Source organism: Taudactylus pleione, unplaced genomic scaffold (genome assembly GCF_031769625.1).
Source record: "Taudactylus pleione unplaced genomic scaffold, aTauple2 ptg000392l, whole genome shotgun sequence".
NCBI classification, from domain to species: domain Eukaryota; kingdom Metazoa; phylum Chordata; class Amphibia; order Anura; family Myobatrachidae; genus Taudactylus; species Taudactylus pleione.
The window spans coordinates 4,339,695-4,359,837 of record NW_028284793.1 but is presented as its reverse complement, the minus strand read 5'-3'; the positions used below and the strand labels follow the sequence as shown (position 1 = coordinate 4,359,837).

The 20,143-nt window shown below is 45.3% G+C and overlaps 1 protein-coding gene across 3 annotated transcripts in view; it reads left to right on the top strand.

Moving 5' to 3' along the window:
- Window positions 1-20,143, top strand: part of ACSL6 (acyl-CoA synthetase long chain family member 6) — a 247,181-nt gene that overhangs the window by 131,641 nt on the left and 95,397 nt on the right. For all 3 annotated transcript variants that reach the window (XM_088446003.1, XM_088446002.1, XM_088446001.1), the window contains exons 3-4: window positions 11,741-11,855; window positions 17,297-17,361. In XM_088446003.1, the coding sequence (XP_088302129.1) occupies window positions 11,741-11,855; window positions 17,297-17,361 (180 nt within the window). The remainder of the gene's footprint in view (window positions 1-11,740; window positions 11,856-17,296; window positions 17,362-20,143) is intronic.

Genomic DNA, 20,143 nt, shown 5'->3' with positions numbered 1-20,143 from the left:
TCTTAGTAACAAAATGACTCTACTCAAAATATTCACCATCTGCCCTCAAACATTTTCTCCACCTCTCAACCCAAGCTGTGAATCCACTTTGGAAAAATTCCAGTGGTTGCTGTTTAACCAAGAAACGTATGACGATTTTAACAACCTCTATGTCTTCAAAATGTTGACCCCGGAGACAGTATTTGAGAGGGCCAAACATATGAAAGTCAGAAGGGGCCAAATCAGGACTCTATGGTGGATGTGGCATTATTGCCCACCCCATTTTGGCAATGGCCGCAGATGTTGCCTTCGAAGTGTGAGGTCTGGCATTGTCGTGGTGTAAGATGACATTTGACAGTTAAATTGTTGACCTTTTTTGCGGGTGGCTTCTTTCAGCTTCTTAAGTGTAATAATGTATCGATCACTGTTGATTGATTGGTTTGGTTCCAAGTAATCGATGAGAATAACACCTTGGCAATCCCAGAAGAATGTGACCATAACTTTGTTTACGGATTGCTGTGATCTAAACTTTCTTGTCCTAGGTGAACTTGGGTGTTTCCATTGTTTTGATTGGGCCTTTGTTTCTGGGTCATAAAGGAATACCCAGGTCTCATCTCCTGTAATGACATTTTCCAAAAACGTCTCAGGGTTGGCTTCAAAGTTGGTCAAAATATCATTGCACACTTCCACCCTCTGGGCCTTGTGATCCCTGGTTAATTGCTTTGGAACCTATATAGCACACACTTTACAATATCCCAAATTATTGATTAGTATTTCTACAGTGTCATGGCAACATTCAAGTTCATCACTGATATCTCTGATGGTCACACGACGGTCTTTCTGAATCATGGCATCGACTTTGTGTTGGTTCTCTGCTGTCACTGCAGTTGATGGTCTGCCACCACGAGATTTGTCGCACATGGACGATTCTCCCGATTTAAAAAAACTTCATCAACCTTCTGACAGTGCTATAGTCAATTGTATGCTCACCATACACTTTTTTCAGTCTTCTGTGGATTTCTGTAGCACTGCAGCCTTCTTTTTCCAGAAATTCAATGATGGCTCTTTGTTTCATCTTTGATTCCATGGTATTTCTTGGACTACCTAAACAAAAATACATATATAGCTAGCAGACATATTAAACTACAAACTGACAAAATTTCAAATAAATGCTGCATATTACTTCAGAGTTATGAGCATTTAGACATTACTTTTTGGACAACCCTTGTACAACTTTTGAGTTTGCATGAGTGCCGAACATTTCTGTTATTTGTATATATTAGGGGTGTGCACCGGCCACTTTTCGTGTTTTGTGTTTTGGTTTTGGATCTGGATCTTTCTTCGTGTTTTGGATCTGGATTGGTTTTGCCAAAACCACCCTTCCGTGTTTTGGGTTCTGGGTTTTGTGTTTTGGATCTGTATTTTTTTGAAAAAAAGCATAAAAACAGCTAAAATCACAGAATTTGAAGGTTTTTCTGCTCCTATGCTATTATTAACCTCAATAACCTTAATTTCCACTCATTTCCAGTCTATTCTGAATACCTCACACCTCACAATAGTGTTTTTATGTCCAAAAGGTTGCACCGAGGTAGCTGGATGACTATGCTAAGCGACACGAGTGGGCGGAACAAACACGTGACCCATCTAGGCGTGAAACTGCAGTGGCAGACAGGATGGCATTGAAAAACTAGGCCCCAAACTGTACATAATGCAAAGAAAAAAAAGAGGTGCAAGATGGAATTGTCCTTGGGCCCTCCCACCCACCCTTATGTTGTATAAACAGGACATGCACACTTTAACAAATCAATCATTTCAGCGCCAGGGTCTGCCACACAACTGTGGCTGAAATGATTGGTTCATTTGGGCCCCCACAAAACAAGCTGGCAATTAATGTATCCCTGCACAAACTGGCTCTACGGAGGCAAGATGTCATCCTCATCCTCCTCATCCACCGATTCCTCACCCTCTTCAGTGTGTACATCCTCATCCTCACAAAGTATTAACTCGTCCCCACTTGAATCCACCACCACAGGTCCCTCTGTACCTTCTGGAGGCTGGTCTCCCTGGAAGAGCTGATAATTCATTTTGATGAACATCATCTTCTCCACATTCTGTGGAAGCAACCTCCTACGCCTTTCGCTGACAAGGTTCCCGGCTGCACTAAACACTCTTTCGGAGTACACACTGGAGGGGGGGCAACTCAGGTAAAATAGAGCCAGCTTGTACAGGGGCCTCCAAATTGCCTCTTTTTCCTGCCAGTACAGGTATGGACTGTCTGACATGCCTACTTGGATGCTGTCACCGATGTAATCCTCCACCATTCTGTCAATGGTGACAGTATCATATGCAGTGACAGTAGACATGTCAGAAATTGTTGCCAGGTCCTTCAGTCCGGACCAGATGTCCAAACTTGGTCCTGCCTGCCCTGCATCACCGCCAGCGGGTTGCTTAGGATACCTAAGTTTTTTCCTGGCAGCCCCAGTTGCGGGAGAAAATGAAGAAGGAGCCGTTGACGTGTCACGTTCTGCTTCAGCTGACAGTGTGTTCACCAGCAGGTCTTTGCACCTCTGCAGGCTTGTGTCGGCCGGAAAGAGAGACACCACATAGGCTTTAAACCTAGGATCAAGCACGGTGGCCAAAATGTAGTGGTCTGATTTCAACAGATTGACCACCCTGGAATCCTGGCAAAGCGAATGAAGGGCTTCATCCACAAGTCCCACATGCCGAGCGGAATCGCTCCGTCTTAGCTCCTCCTTCACTTTCTCCAGCTGCTTCTGCAAAAGCCTGATGAGGGGAATGACCTGACTCAAGCTGGCTGTGTCTGAACTGACTTCACGTGTGGCAAGTTCGAAGGGCTGGAGAACCTTGCACAACACGGAAATCATTCTCCACTGCGCTTGAGTCAGGTGCATACCCCCTCCTTTGCCTATGTCATAGGTGGATGTATAGGCTTGTATGGCCTTTTGCTGCTCCTCCATCCTCTGAAGCATATAGAGGGTTGAGTTCCACCGCGTCACAACCTCTTGCTTCAGGTGATGGCGGGGCAGGTTCAAGAGTGTTTGCTGGCGCTCCAGTCTTCGGCACGCAGTCGCTGAATGGCGAAAGTGGCCAGAAATTTTTCAGGCCACCCAAAGCGTCTCCTGCACGCCCCTGTCGCTTTTCAGAAAATTCTGCACCACCAAGTTTATTGTGTGAGCAAAACATGGGACGTGCTGGAATTTGCCCAGATGTAATGCCCGCACAATATTGGTGGCGTTGTCAGATATCACAAATCCCCAGGAGAGTCTAAGTGGGGTAAGCCACTGGGCGATGATTTCCCTCAGTTTCTCTAAGAGGTTGTCGGCGGTGTGCCTCTTACTGAAACCGGTGATACACAGCGTAGCCTGCCTTGTAACGAGCTGGCGTTTCCGAGATGCTGCTACTGGTGACGCTGCTGCTGTTGCTGCGTAAGGTGATACATCTACCCAGTGGGCTGTCACAGTCATATAGTCCTTAGTCTGCCCTGTTCCACTTGTCCACATGTCCGTGGTTAAGTGGACATTGTGTACAACGGCATTTTTCAGGACACTGAGGACACTTTTTCTGACGTTTCTGTACAGTCTCGGTATCGCCTGCCTAGTGAAGTGGAATCTAGACGGGATTTGGAACCGGGGACACACTACCTCCATCAATTGTCTAAATCCCACTGCACTAATGGCGGATACCGGACGCACGTCTAACACCAACATAGCAGTCAAGGCCTCAGTTATACGTTTTGCTTCAGGATGACTGCTGTCGTACTTCATCCTCCTCGCTAAGGACTGTTGGAGGGTCAATTGTTTAGTAAAAGTAGTGGTGTTCCTACTTCCTCTCTGGGATGATGAACGACTCCCAGCAGCAGCAACAGCGGCAGCAGTAGGCGTAGCAATGCAGGATCCTCCAGAGGAATCCCGGATAGGAGAGTCAGTCATGCCAGTGACATGGCCTGCAGGACTACTTCCGATCCTGACTAAGGAGGAAATTGACGAGGAGGGAGTTGACGGTGTGGTTTGCAGGCGCTTGGATACAACAGGACAACGGGATTTAGGTGTCCCTGGACTGCTTACGGTCTTAGCCAAAGTTTCTGAACTTGACAGTAACTTTTTATGAACGCGCTGCAGGTGCCGTATAAGGGAGGATGTTCCTAGGTGGTTGACGTCCCTACCCCTACTTATTTCACCTTTACATATGGTACATATGGCAAGACAGTTGTTGTCCGGATTTGGATAGAAATATTGCCAGACCAAAGAGGTGGAATGTTTGGTCTTCTGCCCAGGCATGACCGTGATGGGCTTTTTCATCCCACGGACAACAACTGTCTCCCCCGGAGCCTGATTTAAACAAACCACATCACCATCAGAATCCTCCTCGCCAACTTCCTCCTCAGCGCCAGCTACACCAGTATCCTCATCCTGTTGTACTTCAACAGTGACATCTTCAATTTGCATATCAGCAAGTGGACTGTGGGTGCTCCTTTCAGCACTTGCAGGGGGCGTGCAAATGGTGGAAAGAGCCACCTCTTCCCGTCCAGTGCTGGGAAGGTCAGGCATCGCAACCACCACCACACTTGGACTCTCCTTGGGGATTTGTGATATCTTCTTAGAAAGCACAGTTCTTCGCTGTGCTTTTGCCAGCTTAACTCTTTTGATTTTTTTAGTGGGAGGAGGGCTTCCATCGTCATGTGAAGCTGAACCACTAGTCATGAACATACTAGGGATCGACCTTAGCCGTTCCTTGCCACTCCGTGTCGTAAATGGCATATTGGCAAGTTTACGTTTCTCTTCAGCTGATTTAAATGTCTTTTTCAAGGTCATTTTCCTGAACTTTGCCATTTGGGATTGTATGTGCCCTCTACTATGACATTGGGCATCGGCCTTGGCAGACGACGTTGATGGCATGTTATCGTCTATGTCATGACTAGTGGCAGCAGCTTCAGCACTAGGAGGAAGTGGTTCTTGATCTTTCTCTATTTTATTTTTATCGGAGAAAGTTTGGTCCTCCATTTATGTTATATCGATTTGATATATACGTGCGGCTAAACACAGAAAATAATTTTTTTTTTGGTTTGGACTGGAGTGTACTTTCGGGGGTTACAGCACCCTTAACGGTCAAGCCAGCCGGCCCTTTACTTATGACACAGGTGCACGCTTGGCACTACTTTGTTGATGCACGTGCGGCTACTGCGCACACAATTCACAAACACAGAAAATAATTTTTTTTTTGGTTTGGACTGGAGTGTACTTTCGGGGGTTACAGCACCCTTAACGGTCAAGCCAGCCGGCCCTTTACTTATGACACAGGCGCACGCTTGGCACTACTTTGTTGATGCACGTGCGGCTACTGCGCACACAATTCACAAACACAGAAAATAATTTTTTTTGGTTTGGACTGGAGTGTACTTTCGGGGGTTACAGCACCCTTTAACGGTCAAGCCAGCCGGCCCTTTACTTATGACACAGGTGCACGCTTGGCACTACTTTGTTGATGCACGTGCGGCTACTGCGCACACAATTCACAAACACAGAAAATAATTTTTTTTTGGTTTGGACTGGAGTGTACTTTCGGGGGTTACAGCACCCTTAACGGTCAAGCCAGCCGGCCCTTTACTTATGACACAGGCGCACGCTTGGCACTACTTTGTTGATGCACGTGCGGCTACTGCGCACACAATTCACAAACACAGAAAATAATTTTTTTTGGGTTTGGACTGGAGTGTACTTTCGGGGGTTACAGCACCCTTTAACGGTCAAGCCAGCCGGCCCTTTACTTATGACACAGGTGCACGCTTGGCACTACTTTGTTGATGCACGTGCGGCTACTGCGCACACAATTCACAAACACAGAAAATAATTTTTTTTTTGGTTTGGACTGGAGTGTACTTTCGGGGGTTACAGCACCCTTAACGGTCAAGCCAGCCGGCCCTTTACTTATGACACAGGCGCACGCTTGGCACTACTTTGTTGATGCACGTGCGGCTACTGCGCACACAATTCACAAACACAGAAAATAATTTTTTTTTGGTTTGGACTGGAGTGTACTTTCGGGGGTTACAGCACCCTTTAACGGTCAAGCCAGCCGGTCCTTTACTTATGACACAGGCGCACGCTTGGCACTACTTTGTTGATGCACGTGCGGCTACTGCGCACACAATTCACAAACACAGAAAATAATTTTTTTTTTGGTTTGGACTGGAGTGTACTTTCGGGGGTTACAGCACCCTTAACGGTCAAGCCAGCCGGCCCTTTACTTATGACACAGGTGCACGCTTGGCACTACTTTGTTGATGCACGTGCGGCTACTGCGCACACAATTCACAAACACAGAAAATAATTTTTTTTTTGGTTTGGACTGGAGTGTACTTTCGGGGGTTACAGCACCCTTAACGGTCAAGCCAGCCGGCCCTTTACTTATGACACAGGCGCACGCTTGGCACTACTTTGTTGATGCACACAATTCACAAACACAGAAAATAATTTTTTTTTGGTTTGGACTGGAGTGTACTTTCGGGGGTTACAGCACCCTTTAACGGTCAAGCCAGCCGGCCCTTTACTTATGACACAGGCGCACGCTTGGCACTACTTTGTTGATGCACGTGCGGCTACTGCGCACACAATTCACAAACACAGAAAATAATTTTTTTTTGGTTTGGACTGGAGTGTACTTTCGGGGGTTACAGCACCCTTTAACGGTCAAGCCAGCCGGCCCTTTACTTATGACACAGGCGCACGCTTGCACTACTTTGTTGATGCACGTGCGGCTACTGCGCACACAATTCACAAACACAGAAAATAATTTTTTTTTTGGTTTGGACTGGAGTGTACTTTGGGGGTTACAGCACCCTTTAACGGTCAAGCCAGCCGGCCCTTTACTTATGACACAGGCGCACGCTTGGCACTACTTTGTTGATGCACGTGCGGCTACTGCGCACACAATTCACAAACACAGAAAATAATTTTTTTTTTGGTTTGGACTGGAGTGTACTTTCGGGGGTTACAGCACCCTTAACGGTCAAGCCAGCCGGCCCTTTACTTATGACACAGGTGCACGCTTGGCACTACTTTGTTGATGCACGTGCGGCTACTGCGCACACAATTCACAAACACAGAAAATAATTATTTTTTTGGTTTGGACTGGAGTGTACTTTCGGGGGTTACAGCACCCTTAACGGTCAAGCCAGCCGGCCCTTTACTTATGACACAGGCGCACGCTTGGCACTACTTTGTTGATGCACGTGCGGCTACTGCGCACACAATTCACAAACACAGAAAATATTTTTTTTTGGGTTTGGACTGGAGTGTACTTTCGGGGGTTACAGCACCCTTTAACGGTCAAGCCAGCCGGCCCTTTACTTATGACACAGGTGCACGCTTGGCACTACTTTGTTGATGCACGTGCGGCTACTGCGCACACAATTCACAAACACAGAAAATAATTTTTTTTTTGGTTTGGACTGGAGTGTACTTTCGGGGGTTACAGCACCCTTAACGGTCAAGCCAGCCGGCCCTTTACTTATGACACAGGCGCACGCTTGGCACTACTTTGTTGATGCACGTGCGGCTACTGCGCACACAATTCACAAACACAGAAAATAATTTTTTTGGGGTTTGGACTGGAGTGTACTTTCGGGGGTTACAGCACCCTTTAACGGTCAAGCCAGCCGGCCCTTTACTTATGACACAGGTGCACGCTTGGCACTACTTTGTTGATGCACGTGCGGCTACTGCGCACACAATTCACAAACACAGAAAATAATTTTTTTTTTGGTTTGGACTGGAGTGTACTTTCGGGGGTTACAGCACCCTTAACGGTCAAGCCAGCCGGCCCTTTACTTATGACACAGGCGCACGCTTGGCACTACTTTGTTGATGCACGTGCGGCTACTGCGCACACAATTCACAAACACAGAAAATAATTTTTTTTTTGGTTTGAACTGGAGTGTACTTTGGGGGTTACAGCACCCTTTAACGGTCAACCCAGCCGGCCCTTTACTTATGACACAGGCGCACGCTTGGCACTACTTTGTTGATGCACGTGCGGCTACTGCGCACACAATTCACAAACACAGAAAATAATTTTTTTTTTGGTTTGGACTGGAGTGTACTTTCGGGGGTTACAGCACCCTTAACGGTCAAGCCAGCCGGCCCTTTACTTATGACACAGGTGCACGCTTGGCACTACTTTGTTGATGCACGTGCGGCTACTGCGCACACAATTCACAAACACAGAAAATTATTTTTTTTTTGGTTTGGACTGGAGTGTACTTTCGGGGGTTACAGCACCCTTAACGGTCAAGCCAGCCGGCCCTTTACTTATGACACAGGCGCACGCTTGGCACTACTTTGTTGATGCACGTGCGGCTACTGCGCACACAATTCACAAACACAGAAAATAATTTTTTTTTGGTTTGGACTGGAGTGTACTTTCGGGGGTTACAGCACCCTTAACGGTCAAGCCAGCCGGCCCTTTACTTATGACACAGGCGCACGCTTGGCACTACTTTGTTGATGCACGTGCGGCTACTGCGCACACAATTCACAAACACAGAAAATAATTTTTTTGGGGTTTGGACTGGAGTGTACTTTCGGGGGTTACAGCACCCTTTAACGGTCAAGCCAGCCGGCCCTTTACTTATGACACAGGCGCACGCTTGGCACTACTTTGTTGATGCACGTGCGGCTACTGCGCACACAATTCACAAACACAGAAAATATATTATTTTTTTAGCACTTGGGGGGAGCACCCCTGATGGACAGAGCACCCCCTGGACAACACTACAGCACTCCTTTAGGACTGGGACACTGCACAGGACTTTGGAGTGGACACAGCCCCTATGGAGAACTGACTGCACAACACAGTCCAGCCAGCCCCTATGGACTTTGAAGTAGTGGACACAGCCCCTATTAACAACAGCAGCACAGCACAACACAGCCAGCCCCTATGGACTTTGAAGTAGTGGACAACAGCAGCACTACACTACACTACACTACACAGCCCTAACTCCCACCCTCCCTCTTCACTGTCCACAGCCGAGTGAGAAAATGGCGCCGACGCGGGTACCTTATATAGGATCCAAAACCCGCGAGACTCGGAAGGCGGGATGATGACGTTTTGCCTCGATTTCAGATCCGAGTCAGGCGGGAAAAGTCGAGCCTGACTCGGATCGGACTCGGATCGGGGGGGCTCGGGGGGGTTCGGATTTCAGAAATCCGAACCCGCTCACCCCTAGTATATATATATATATATATATATGTGTGTGTGTGTGTGTGTATGTATGTATATATACTTTACATATACTGTGAGGAGACAGGGTTCTCGGATCCCTCAGGCAAATGCATGAAAGGATAAATTTGCTTTATTATAATTTACACTTAAAATGTAATTACCTTACATCTTAACAATGCCAGAGGTTTACCACAGCGCTAGGTATAGTGCTATTAGTCACCATGGCCATTACCTCTAAATCTTCAGCCAGTCTGCAATGTATACAAGTATGATTGCTGATGGCAGTCTGTACCAATTACATATCCAGCACCCAAGTTCTGTAGTCTCAAACTCCCAGGTAACAAACTCCGCACTTGGTATGGTGGCTACTTGCTCGGGGTCTACCATCTATGACTTTTCCATTGCTTCCCAACGAAAGCTGGCTGCTGACAGTCCAGAATTCCCAGTCACAGCCCATTTCTTCCAGCTGGCATAAGTGGGTATTCAGCAGAAGACCTGCAGAAGTATGATCTCCTAGACCAGGGGTCTTCAACCTTGGCCCTCCAGCTGCTGTGGAACTACACATCCCAGCATGCACTGCCACCTTTTTGTTATAACAGCATGCTAAAACTATGGCAGTGCATGCTGGGATGTGTAGTTCCACAGCAGCTGGAGGGCCAAGGTTAAAGACCCCTGTCCTAGACAGTCTCCAGATAAGCAAAACAGCAATCCAAACCTATGGATCTGACATCACACAACCTCTTCCACCACAAGATCCAGATTAATATGACCAGAGCATTACCTTGTATATGGGGCACTTACTATTCAATGTTTATGTTAATTCTATCATTTATTTGATGGCATTAATATGCTCATTAATTTTTGGTTGCCCGTAGGAATTTCTTGCCCTAAATCTAGGCAACTCTAATATTCGGAGTGTAGATGAATAGGAGTCTTTTTTTGTGATTTACTTATTTCATTTATGTAGTTGGCCATAAAAACACATGCTCTACATTCCAACAGTAATTAAGCAGGTTAATGGTAGTTTAGGTGAACTGTGGGCCTGATTCAGACCCGCTTGTGAGCGCTGAGCGCTCGCAAGCGGGTCGATGTTGGCCCAGTGCGCATGCACACGATGGAGGTGGCCTAGTCGTGCGCATGCGCGAGATCCGAATAGCGACGGACAAGCCGTCGCTCCGGGACTCGCTTCAAAGGGGGCGTGCTGTCGATGTTGAGTGACAGCACACCCCCTTTGGTGGGCGTGCCGGGGCCATGGCTGCCCAGACGGAGGCGTCCCCATGGGGTGGGTGGACTTCTTGGGACTTGTGGCAACGAGACCCTACCACAAGGGTCTCGTCGCAAGTCCGATCGTCGCAATGGTCTTGACCATCGCGACCATCATCCTGGCCGCTCGCACTAGCTGTGGGTAGTCACCCACAGCTATGCAAGGGGCCAGGAGGCCGCTCTAAAAATTCAATAGGCGGGCACTGATTCAGAGCAAGCACTCTGAAAGAGCATCTGGCTCTGAATCAGGCCCTGTGTACCAAACCCAGCTGACATATCTGGAAAAGAACAACATGAAACTGCTAGAAGAAGACTTGAGGGCTGAAACGCGTAGAGGCATTATCCATCATCATCCCCAAAAGGATCCTATTCTTATCACAAAAGGCTACAAGACGAGGTTCCCAAAGAATAGGTGTATGCAGCATCACTGACGGAGAACAACACTGCAGGAATGGAGCAGCGGCACCAGAAGAAAGAAAACAACGAACACAGGTACACAGCGCAGCAGAGCTTATGGTAAGTGTCAGCAATCTGAACCTCTGTAAGGGACGTGGCACTCGGTAACTGTCTCCCTGGAGCACTTACTGAGCACGCCACCCCTGAGAGCATTGTCCACAGTTCCTGGAATCACTGTACCGTGAACGACCCTGGACGGGTCCACCAACGGGAGTTAGGTGTACAGGCAGGGCGGCACGTTCCAGAGCAGTGTCGGATCAGCACTTTCCATACTCTGCCCGCTTTACTTTAGATACCTTAGACGCCACGAGACAGACCGGTAACTGATTAACAAGCATAGTGACTCAGACACAGTAGCGGGACGCCACATTTTCCATCCCGGGACTCTGCCATTTACACGACACGGAACTGACCTCTCCCTACAGACTCTGGGAACGCTCATTCTATTTAGCCTTGCAACCACATATTATTATTATCAATCAATATTAATATTTTTTTATTTTCATTTCTATATCATGCTTTACACTTGTTTTTTTCTGTGATGATTGTTACTTAAATATTCATTTCTTGTGTAGAATGAAAGTAAAACAGTACCAGAATACTTTTAATACCAGATTAGTTTGCTTATCATTTATTTATACTACCATCCATAGAGATTAATACACACCATCCCTATAAACCAAGCGCTGGACCCATTGAATTGTATTATATCGTGCTGCATGGCGTATTGAGGCTAGATAAGAAAGGACACATCTGTATCAGTATCTCTTTTCATACTTCTTTTTTCCCATCTTCTTTGTAGGGTAGTGACGGTGCTCGCCATTCTGTGCTAGGAGACGGCCCACCCCTGCTTACACACTACTATGATGATGCAAGGACAATGTATGAGGTGTTCCAGAGAGGACGGCACATATCTGGTAATATAGGATAATTATATGTGTTTGGAGCAGATTTAGTAAAACCTATCTAAATTAAAATGTATTTTTCTCTATTTGGCAAATCTATTCACTATACCAAGAAACCTTTGATTGACGAGAAGGGCATTTTATTTCCCCATTAATTAATTAATTCATTAATCAGACCAGGTCACTGCAATGGGAAAGGTAATAGGGAAATTGAGAGCACAGCATTTTTTACCATTTTAAGTGGATCGGCTGAAGGGTCAGTAAACATTTCACCAAAAAATATATTTGTATTTGTGGTGTGTGGGGCGAGAAAAGGTTTCTATGGGGCACTGATACACTGATATATATTTTATTGTATTTATAATGATAGTTGAAGTAGTGGCATACAGATGTAGCACACAGGGAAGGACATTATTCTTTGTGAGCTGTCCCTTTGAGGAAACACATTGATCATGTCAGTTGCATTCTTCAAGGTGTAATATCGAAATTCCCTATAATACTTTTTTATGCCAGCCGATGGCACTTTGAGAAAAATGTACTATGTATGTTGGATGAATGGAAAGTATGCAGCACATGCAAACTGTGCTTTGTAATTCTAATTGCTATGTTCACATCTTACCTTAAGTTAATGTATCAGATGCATCTACAGATGCAGCAATGGTAACTGTCAATTATCTTCAGAAAACAAAAAATAGCTCAAAAGAGAGATAGAAATAGACCAATGCCTATGCTCAGATGCTCAAACCACGGATACTGTCTATAATAAATGCAATAACAGGCAATGTGCACCCTCCCTAAGCCAACCCCAATGCTAAACAGCCATTGCTGATTTCCACTATAAGAAGCTACCCGCCCTAGTGTTTTTCTCACCCCCTCCAGCTCTGGAGCTCTGGGGCATGTGTTAATTAACAAGATTACGGCTGCCGTTGCAGCAGCTCTTCTACTTTATCATTGCAACCTCATACAATGATTTGACAGTAAAAACTGCAGTCAGTCATAGGGGTCTATTTAGTAAGAAGTGTTAGGGGAATTGGTATGATTTACCGCCGGACCCATGCCCGGCGGTTGGAATCCCGACAGCGGCATCCCGGCAGAGGAGGAAGTCCCGATCGTCCAAGGTAAGTATTGTCTAACTTAATTCTACACCCTAACCCTCTTTAGGGGTGCCTAACCCTAATCCCCCCTCTAAGTGCTTAAACCTAACCCCCCCTTCCTCACCGCCTAAACCTAAGTCCCCCGGGGGGGTACCTAACCCTAATGGAGCTTACACACAGTCAGATTTTTCTTCAGATCTGAACGATAACGTTTTAAAAAATCGTTCAATCGTTCATATCTGAAGGAAAATCTTATATCTGACATATCTGTCAGATGAACGATTTGAACGATACGCGTTCCCGATGGTCAGATAACGATATCTGACATCTGATGTGTTTGCAGTCAGACTTGGACGATTCCATTCATTTCAATGCAGTCAAAAATCGTTCAAATCTTTGGTAAAATCGTTCATCTGACAGATCTGACAAATCTGACTGTGTGTATGCTCCATAAGTCCCTCTCGGGGTGCCTAACGCTAACCCACCCCCTTCCCTTAGTCTAAACCTAACATCCCGGGGGGGTGACTGACCCTAAATTCCCCCCGGGAACCCTAAACCTATATCCTCCCTGCCCCCCGGAGCTATCCGCGCCCGGCGTCCCTTTGAACGGGATGCCAGGCGCCGGTCTCCCGGCGTCAGTAAAATGACAGGTGTCTAGATTTAGACGCCTGTCATTTAACCCTCGCCGGGATTAAGCAGTCGGGAAGCCGGCTGTCGTGATTAGGTCCGCCGGCTTCCCGACTGCATACCGTGTTAGGAGACAGAGTGAAAAGTGATAAGAAAGTGATAAGGTGCCAGCCAATCAGCTCCCAACTGTCATTTTTCAAACACAGCATGTGAGATGACATTTGGGAGCTGATTGGCTGGCACCTTATCACTTTCTTATCACTTTTCACTCTGTCTTCTAACACTCCTTAGTAAATAGACCCCATAGTATTGCAAATAAAACCATTGATTTGGTTTTTAACATTTTAACTTTAAAATATAAAATAACTTTGTACAGTATAATGGTAGAATCCCCCAGCATTAAAAGGCAATTTGACACATGCTACATTTGTATGTATAAATTGAACTTTTGTGTAATTATGCCTAGCGTTACTTGCTTCAGCTTTTGTGTATGTAAGCTTCAAGCTGCTTATCAGAGCAAATTAAATTAACCTTCTCTAACAGCTGATTTTTCCCAACTGACCTATATTATAACTTTGTCCACAGTAGAATAATATAGAGTCTGATGAATAAGATGAAAGCCTGCAGCAGCACACGCAGTCCCTGAGGGACTGCTCAGGGCCCTTACCTAGAGTAGCATAATGAAATGAAGATCACAAATAATGTCCAAACAACTGCAAATGATTTTGGGTTGTAAGTGAGTGAATCTAAATACATTTATATTAAAAGTGATGACATAAAGTTTGTGTAATCATTATAAAACATAACCAGGGTTGGACTGGCCCACAGGGGTACAGGTGAAATCCCCGGTGGGCCCCACTGTTTGAGGGCCCCAATACTTGCCCTAATATAAAGTTCCAGAGTTTGCACTTGAATTACTCTATTATACCCCTTTTACACCAGAGCAAAAACCTGGGTTTTTTCTGGGTCTACCCAGGTCGCAGCTCAGTGTAAAAGGGTCCCTGAAAAATAACCTGGGTCAAGTGACCCTGCAATCCAACCCAGGTAGCTACCAGGGTTGGACCCAGGTAATGGTGCAGTGTAAACGGTGCAACCCGGGTTATCTGACCTGGATCATGCCTAAAATGAGCGGATTGGTGGTTGTGGAGCATTCACCTCCCACTTTTTATGACCTCACAGGTTTAGAAGGGCAGACCTGAGTTCAGTGTGAACAGGGCTGACCTGGGAGTAACCCAGATCAAAGGTGCAGTGTAAATGGGTCTGACCTGGGTCTGACCAGAGTTGGAACCATGTCCAAAAACCCAGGTGGGACCTGGGTTTTAGGTGGAAAAGAGGTATTAGAGGGTCAGTTACATGGTCTCTAATGTCTACCCAAGCCTGTGGGGGCTGTCCTCATCCCCTGTGGTAACTGACCTAACCCCAAAGCATGGGCCCCTACCACTACAATCCCCTGATGAGCCCTCCATGCTCCAGTCCAACACTGAACATAACTCTCTTTGAAAAAGGGAACAAAAGCAAAATCATTTTTGGACAATTTACATGTTAATTAGAGAGAAGGGAAAGTGATCCCAATATTTGTAACACCTTATGTAGTCCTGACATAGCTATAGCGCTTAGTAACAACCCTGAACCTTTATAAAAGAATTTAACAAAACCTAAGCTACCCACTAATGTTACCAGTGAATTTATCGGTGGTCCCTGTGTCTGTAGGTGGAAACATGTCACCGGGAGTGTACTGTAGTGAAGTATTTGGAGACAGAAATTCACATGGAAGTAACTAATAGCAATAATATGGGTGGGTGGCAGAGATTATTACATGTACTGCATCATTCAATATCTGCCCAACAAGTTTTGATTACAGAAAGTACACCTATTTAATTTGATGTTAATAACTGTCTGTAAGATAATATAATAGACCCTTGGTGTCGCATCACCGACTATGGATTAGGTTCAATTAGCCACGTAAAGCCGCGTTTTGGCAAAAAGCGTTCGCAGGTGCAAACTTTTTGCACAAAACTACGTATCGTGCAATCCTGTTGTTAAAAATGTAGGGACTTGGTTCAGAACCCCTTGGACACTCCCCCTATTGACTAATTTGGCAAAAATTGATTTTTAGTTAGCTTAATTTGACAATTTTGGGGTGAAAAAGATAAAAGTAGTAGAAAATGGATTTAAAGTACTGGGTCAGGTACTTTGGGGGCTGTATGGATGGGACAGATGTGTTTAGGATTGCAAGGTGGCTGCTGCAGGTGTATTTAAATTTTTTTAAATAAAACTGCACTTTATAGACACAAAAGTATACTAGCACCCATTTTAATGTACCCCCCAATTAACTACAGTAATTATTTTCTCCAAGAAATATTGCTTTTTATCATTTTTTAACACTTAAGCAAATATGCATATAACAGCCATTCGACACAATTTCAGAATACAAAATACTTTTATTAGGGCTATTAGTACAGGTTGAGTCTCCCATAACTGTATATTCTAAAAACCGAAATATTCCAAAAACCGGAATATTTCGGGGCAGCCGTGACGTCATGACGTGACCCGACGTCATGACGTCACTAGTGTCAATGGCCAATGACTAGAAGGTGGGTGTGGCTTCAGAGGCATTTTCTCACCAGAAAATATGAGTCTTCTTCTCCTCCACATGCCGGATCTCCACCACGGTACACTCCAGACAGCACGTCACTCAACGGATCCTCCAGTGATACCCGAAGCGCCCGCCGGACCCAATGCACTCGCCGGAAATTCCAGTGACAAGCGCCGGACCCCCTGCAGCCTCCTGTTACACAGCAGCGGCACCCACCGGAAATCCCTCTGACACTCGCCAGAGCCCCTGCAGCATACGTCCACCCTCCTGTCACACCTGCACCACAGGCTGGACCCACTGCGGCACCCGCCGGACCCCCCCGCGACTCCCGCTAGGCCTCCCGTGACACTCCCAGACTCACACAGCACCCTGGCCTCAGGTATTCTGAAAACCGAAAAAACCCAATATACGAAATGCTCCTGGTCCCGAGCATTTCGGATATGGGAGACTCCACCTGTACACTTCTATATTGATATCCTACGTCAAATAGGGTTTTTATGGGGTACAGACTGATTTCCCCAAAATGTGCTGTGCTTTTCACTGGTTTCACAATGCGTAGTTTTCGCACGTATGCGTTTTCGTGTCTTTTGTAATAGGATAAGGCGAAAAACCGGAGCGCACATTACCAAAAGACACAAAAATATCTCACCAAAACACGTGAATAGTACGAAAACTTCTCCGGCGTTAAGTTTTCGTTTTATCGTGGGTAATTTAATCTGGCCCTATGTCTGTGTCAGGGGACACCAGTAGCATACCCGATGAAGGACATATGGGAAATTGCTTTCAGTGCATGACTCAAAGGGCCTGATTCAGACCCACTCGCGAGCGGCTGTCCGCTCGCAAGTGGGTCGATGTTCTGCACTGAGCATGCGCACGACGGAGGGAGCTCCGTCGTGCGCATGCGCCAGACGCGACGAGCGAAGGACTTTCCTTCGCTCATTGTGTCTGATCAAAGGGGGCGTGCTGTCGATGTTGATTGACAGCACACCCAGCATGCATATGTCTGTGGGGGATGGTCACTCTATTCATGTGTAAAATGTCCTACATAATCTATAATGTGTTTTCCATTTTAGAATTTACTGTATATTTGTCATTTTTAATGATAGAACTATGTAATATTTTTATTTGTCTTCTAGAAAATGGTCCGTGTTTAGGATCCAGGAAACCCAACCAGCCTTATGAATGGCTATCATATAAGGAGGTGAGAATCGTTGTTTTGTTGTAGCAACAAGTTTAGCTTTAAACAATGTATGTACCTGCCAACATTTACATTTTCTTTATTGTGACAGTTTGAGCCATTGTTCTGTGTGGCTGCATCACATTGGAGCATCCCAGGTCCCCCTATAGGCCACTGCCAACCCCTAGGCACAGATGGTGTAATGGTTAGCATTACTGTCTCACATCACTGAGGTCATGGGTTCGATTCCCACCACGGCCCTACCTGTGTGGAGTTTGTATATTCTCCCTATGCTTGCGTGGGTTTCCTTCGGGTGCTCCGGTTTCCTCAAACACTCCAAAAATATACTGGTGTGTTAATTGGCTCCCAACACAAATTGACCCTAGTGTGTATGTGTGCGTGTACATGTGATAGGGAATATAGAGTGTAAGCTCCACTGGGACAGGGACTGATGTGAGTGGCCAAATATTCTCTGTAAAGCGCTGCAGAATATGTGTGCGCTATATAAATAACTGGTAATAATAATGTCTCCTCCTCTTAAAACACACTGCAGAGAGCACAAAAAAGTCTTGACTGTAGATCAGCGGGACAGTCCTCTAAACTTACTTGCCATATCTTAATTATGCATATATCTGCTGATCTAGAGGGCTTCACTACATCCTTACATAGTAAATGAATAAGCATGAAAAATTACAAAATAATGATAATTTCCACTCTAGCCAATTAGCCTCTGAAGGTATCTACTGCTGAAAGATAAAGGCCGTACTGAACAGATATCCCCATAGCAATGAGTGCTCTGATATCCTGCCTGTCAGGGAGGAATACCTGCACATGTTCTGCTGTTACAATTAATCAGCCAAAACATGAGGATTTTCAATTTCCCAGCCAAGAATCATAGAAAATCACTATTTGCTTTGTAGCCTATTACTTTGTAGTCCAAACTTGTGTTTCCATTTATTTGTGGCGATCAGCAGTGACTTAAATGCTTTTCACTACCATTAAAGTATTGTCTTCTTTACTTTCAATTACTAAAAAACATTGAGATCAAGTGTAAAAACTAGCGTACAGGTACTATAAAAGCAGAGCCTGGGGTTTATGGCTGAACTCTGTCACTGAAGTAAGCAAATGCAATGCAAATAGTACATTGGTGGGAGTGAATAGCTTTTATATTGCAGAACATGATTACATGGAAACTAGTTGTTCCTGTATAAAGGGGCATTTAGTAACATTCCCAAAGTGAATGAGTTCTACAATACTGTGCTCAGTCGCTCTAAGTAGGGAAAAGTTTATCAATATGGCAGGGGGGGGTGTTATCCAGCTTGAAATTTTCATCAGCTTAGGGTATCAAAGCTCACTCCCACCCAGTCATTTGTGGGACAAAGCGCAGTAAAAAAAAGCCAGGGAAGGGGTGGGGGCGCGGGGATGGTGAGGAACTGGGAATATTTTTACTAAGTTACTGGACAGGATAAAGGCAAATTGGGTTCTGCCAAGTCTAAAAGTTATAGGGCAAGATTTACTAAGAGGCAGGTTAGCCAGAGTTTGTAAAATGGGTTCCATGCAAATGGACTGCGGGTACCTTCTAAACAGAACCCACCATCAAGTTCCCAGCATCAACCTCACCACAAATCCGTTTATTTGTGGTGGCTTTGTAGTAGGTACGGATCCAAGCTTTTTTTTTTTTTTTTTATATATATATATATATATATATATATATATATATATATATATAGATTGTTATTTTGAACCCCCACCGCCTTTGTGTATATTCGATCGGTCAGAAAGGCAACATCTCCATACTATGACACCATTCTCGCCCTGACTCTTCCTGAACCTCATGGAGATTAGGTTGGGAGGCCGATGTAATCAAATCAAATCAAATTCAAATCAATTTATTGTCACATCCACATACAATGCGTCAGCGAAAATGTAATGCAAAATGCATATGTAATCTATCAGCCCCTATTGATGACGAGGGTTGGTCTGCCATTACTGCAGATCCAGAACTGCTATATATGGGATGGTACCTGATGTCGTCTAAGCTTCACACCCTATTTCTATTGACTCATAACTCCTGCTGGAGAAATTTTTCAACATGGTGTTCTTACTCCCATAATTATGACTTCTTGGGAGCAAGTAGGGGTGCTGAGAGGGGGGAGGAGCAGGTACTAATTACTGGGAGCAAGTGGGGAAGTTGATATCGGTAGTCACAGACATGTCTCTGCCACAAGAGGATACTGTAGCGCTCTTGAGTGCCCCAGTCCGGTCCGCTAGCAAACCAAGACAAGCTCATAGTCCATATTTGTAATGACGAAAAATCTTTCATTGACAAAAATTAGAAATCTTCAGTAGCACCGTCATTAACAGCCCTCCTTGCTCGTGCTCATTTTGTGGCCTCCATGGAATACAGTACATCTCGAGCTGACAAAATGACACTGTGGCTACCTTTCATAAAGTCTCGTCCCTGTAGTATCGTATACAATCCTCACCTCTTCCTGGCCTCTGAAAAACGTCCTTTTCTTTTATCTCTTCTTCTGATCTTTCATTTCCATTTTACTCCCCCTCCCCTTTCTGTTTAGTCCAACTTGTTTTTCTATTATATTCCCTTCATATTACCCTAGTTCGGTCCCCTTTATGTCCACTCATTCTGACAGATTAGCTCCTGGCTTTTCGCGGGACCTTCTGGTAGTATGCTTACACTGTTTGGGCTTTTATTGTTTGGCTATTATTGTTTTCTTCGTCTTTTGAGTACCCTGCTGATATTGTTCCAATTTACACTGTTCTGTTTTGTATCGGTTCTGTATTTACC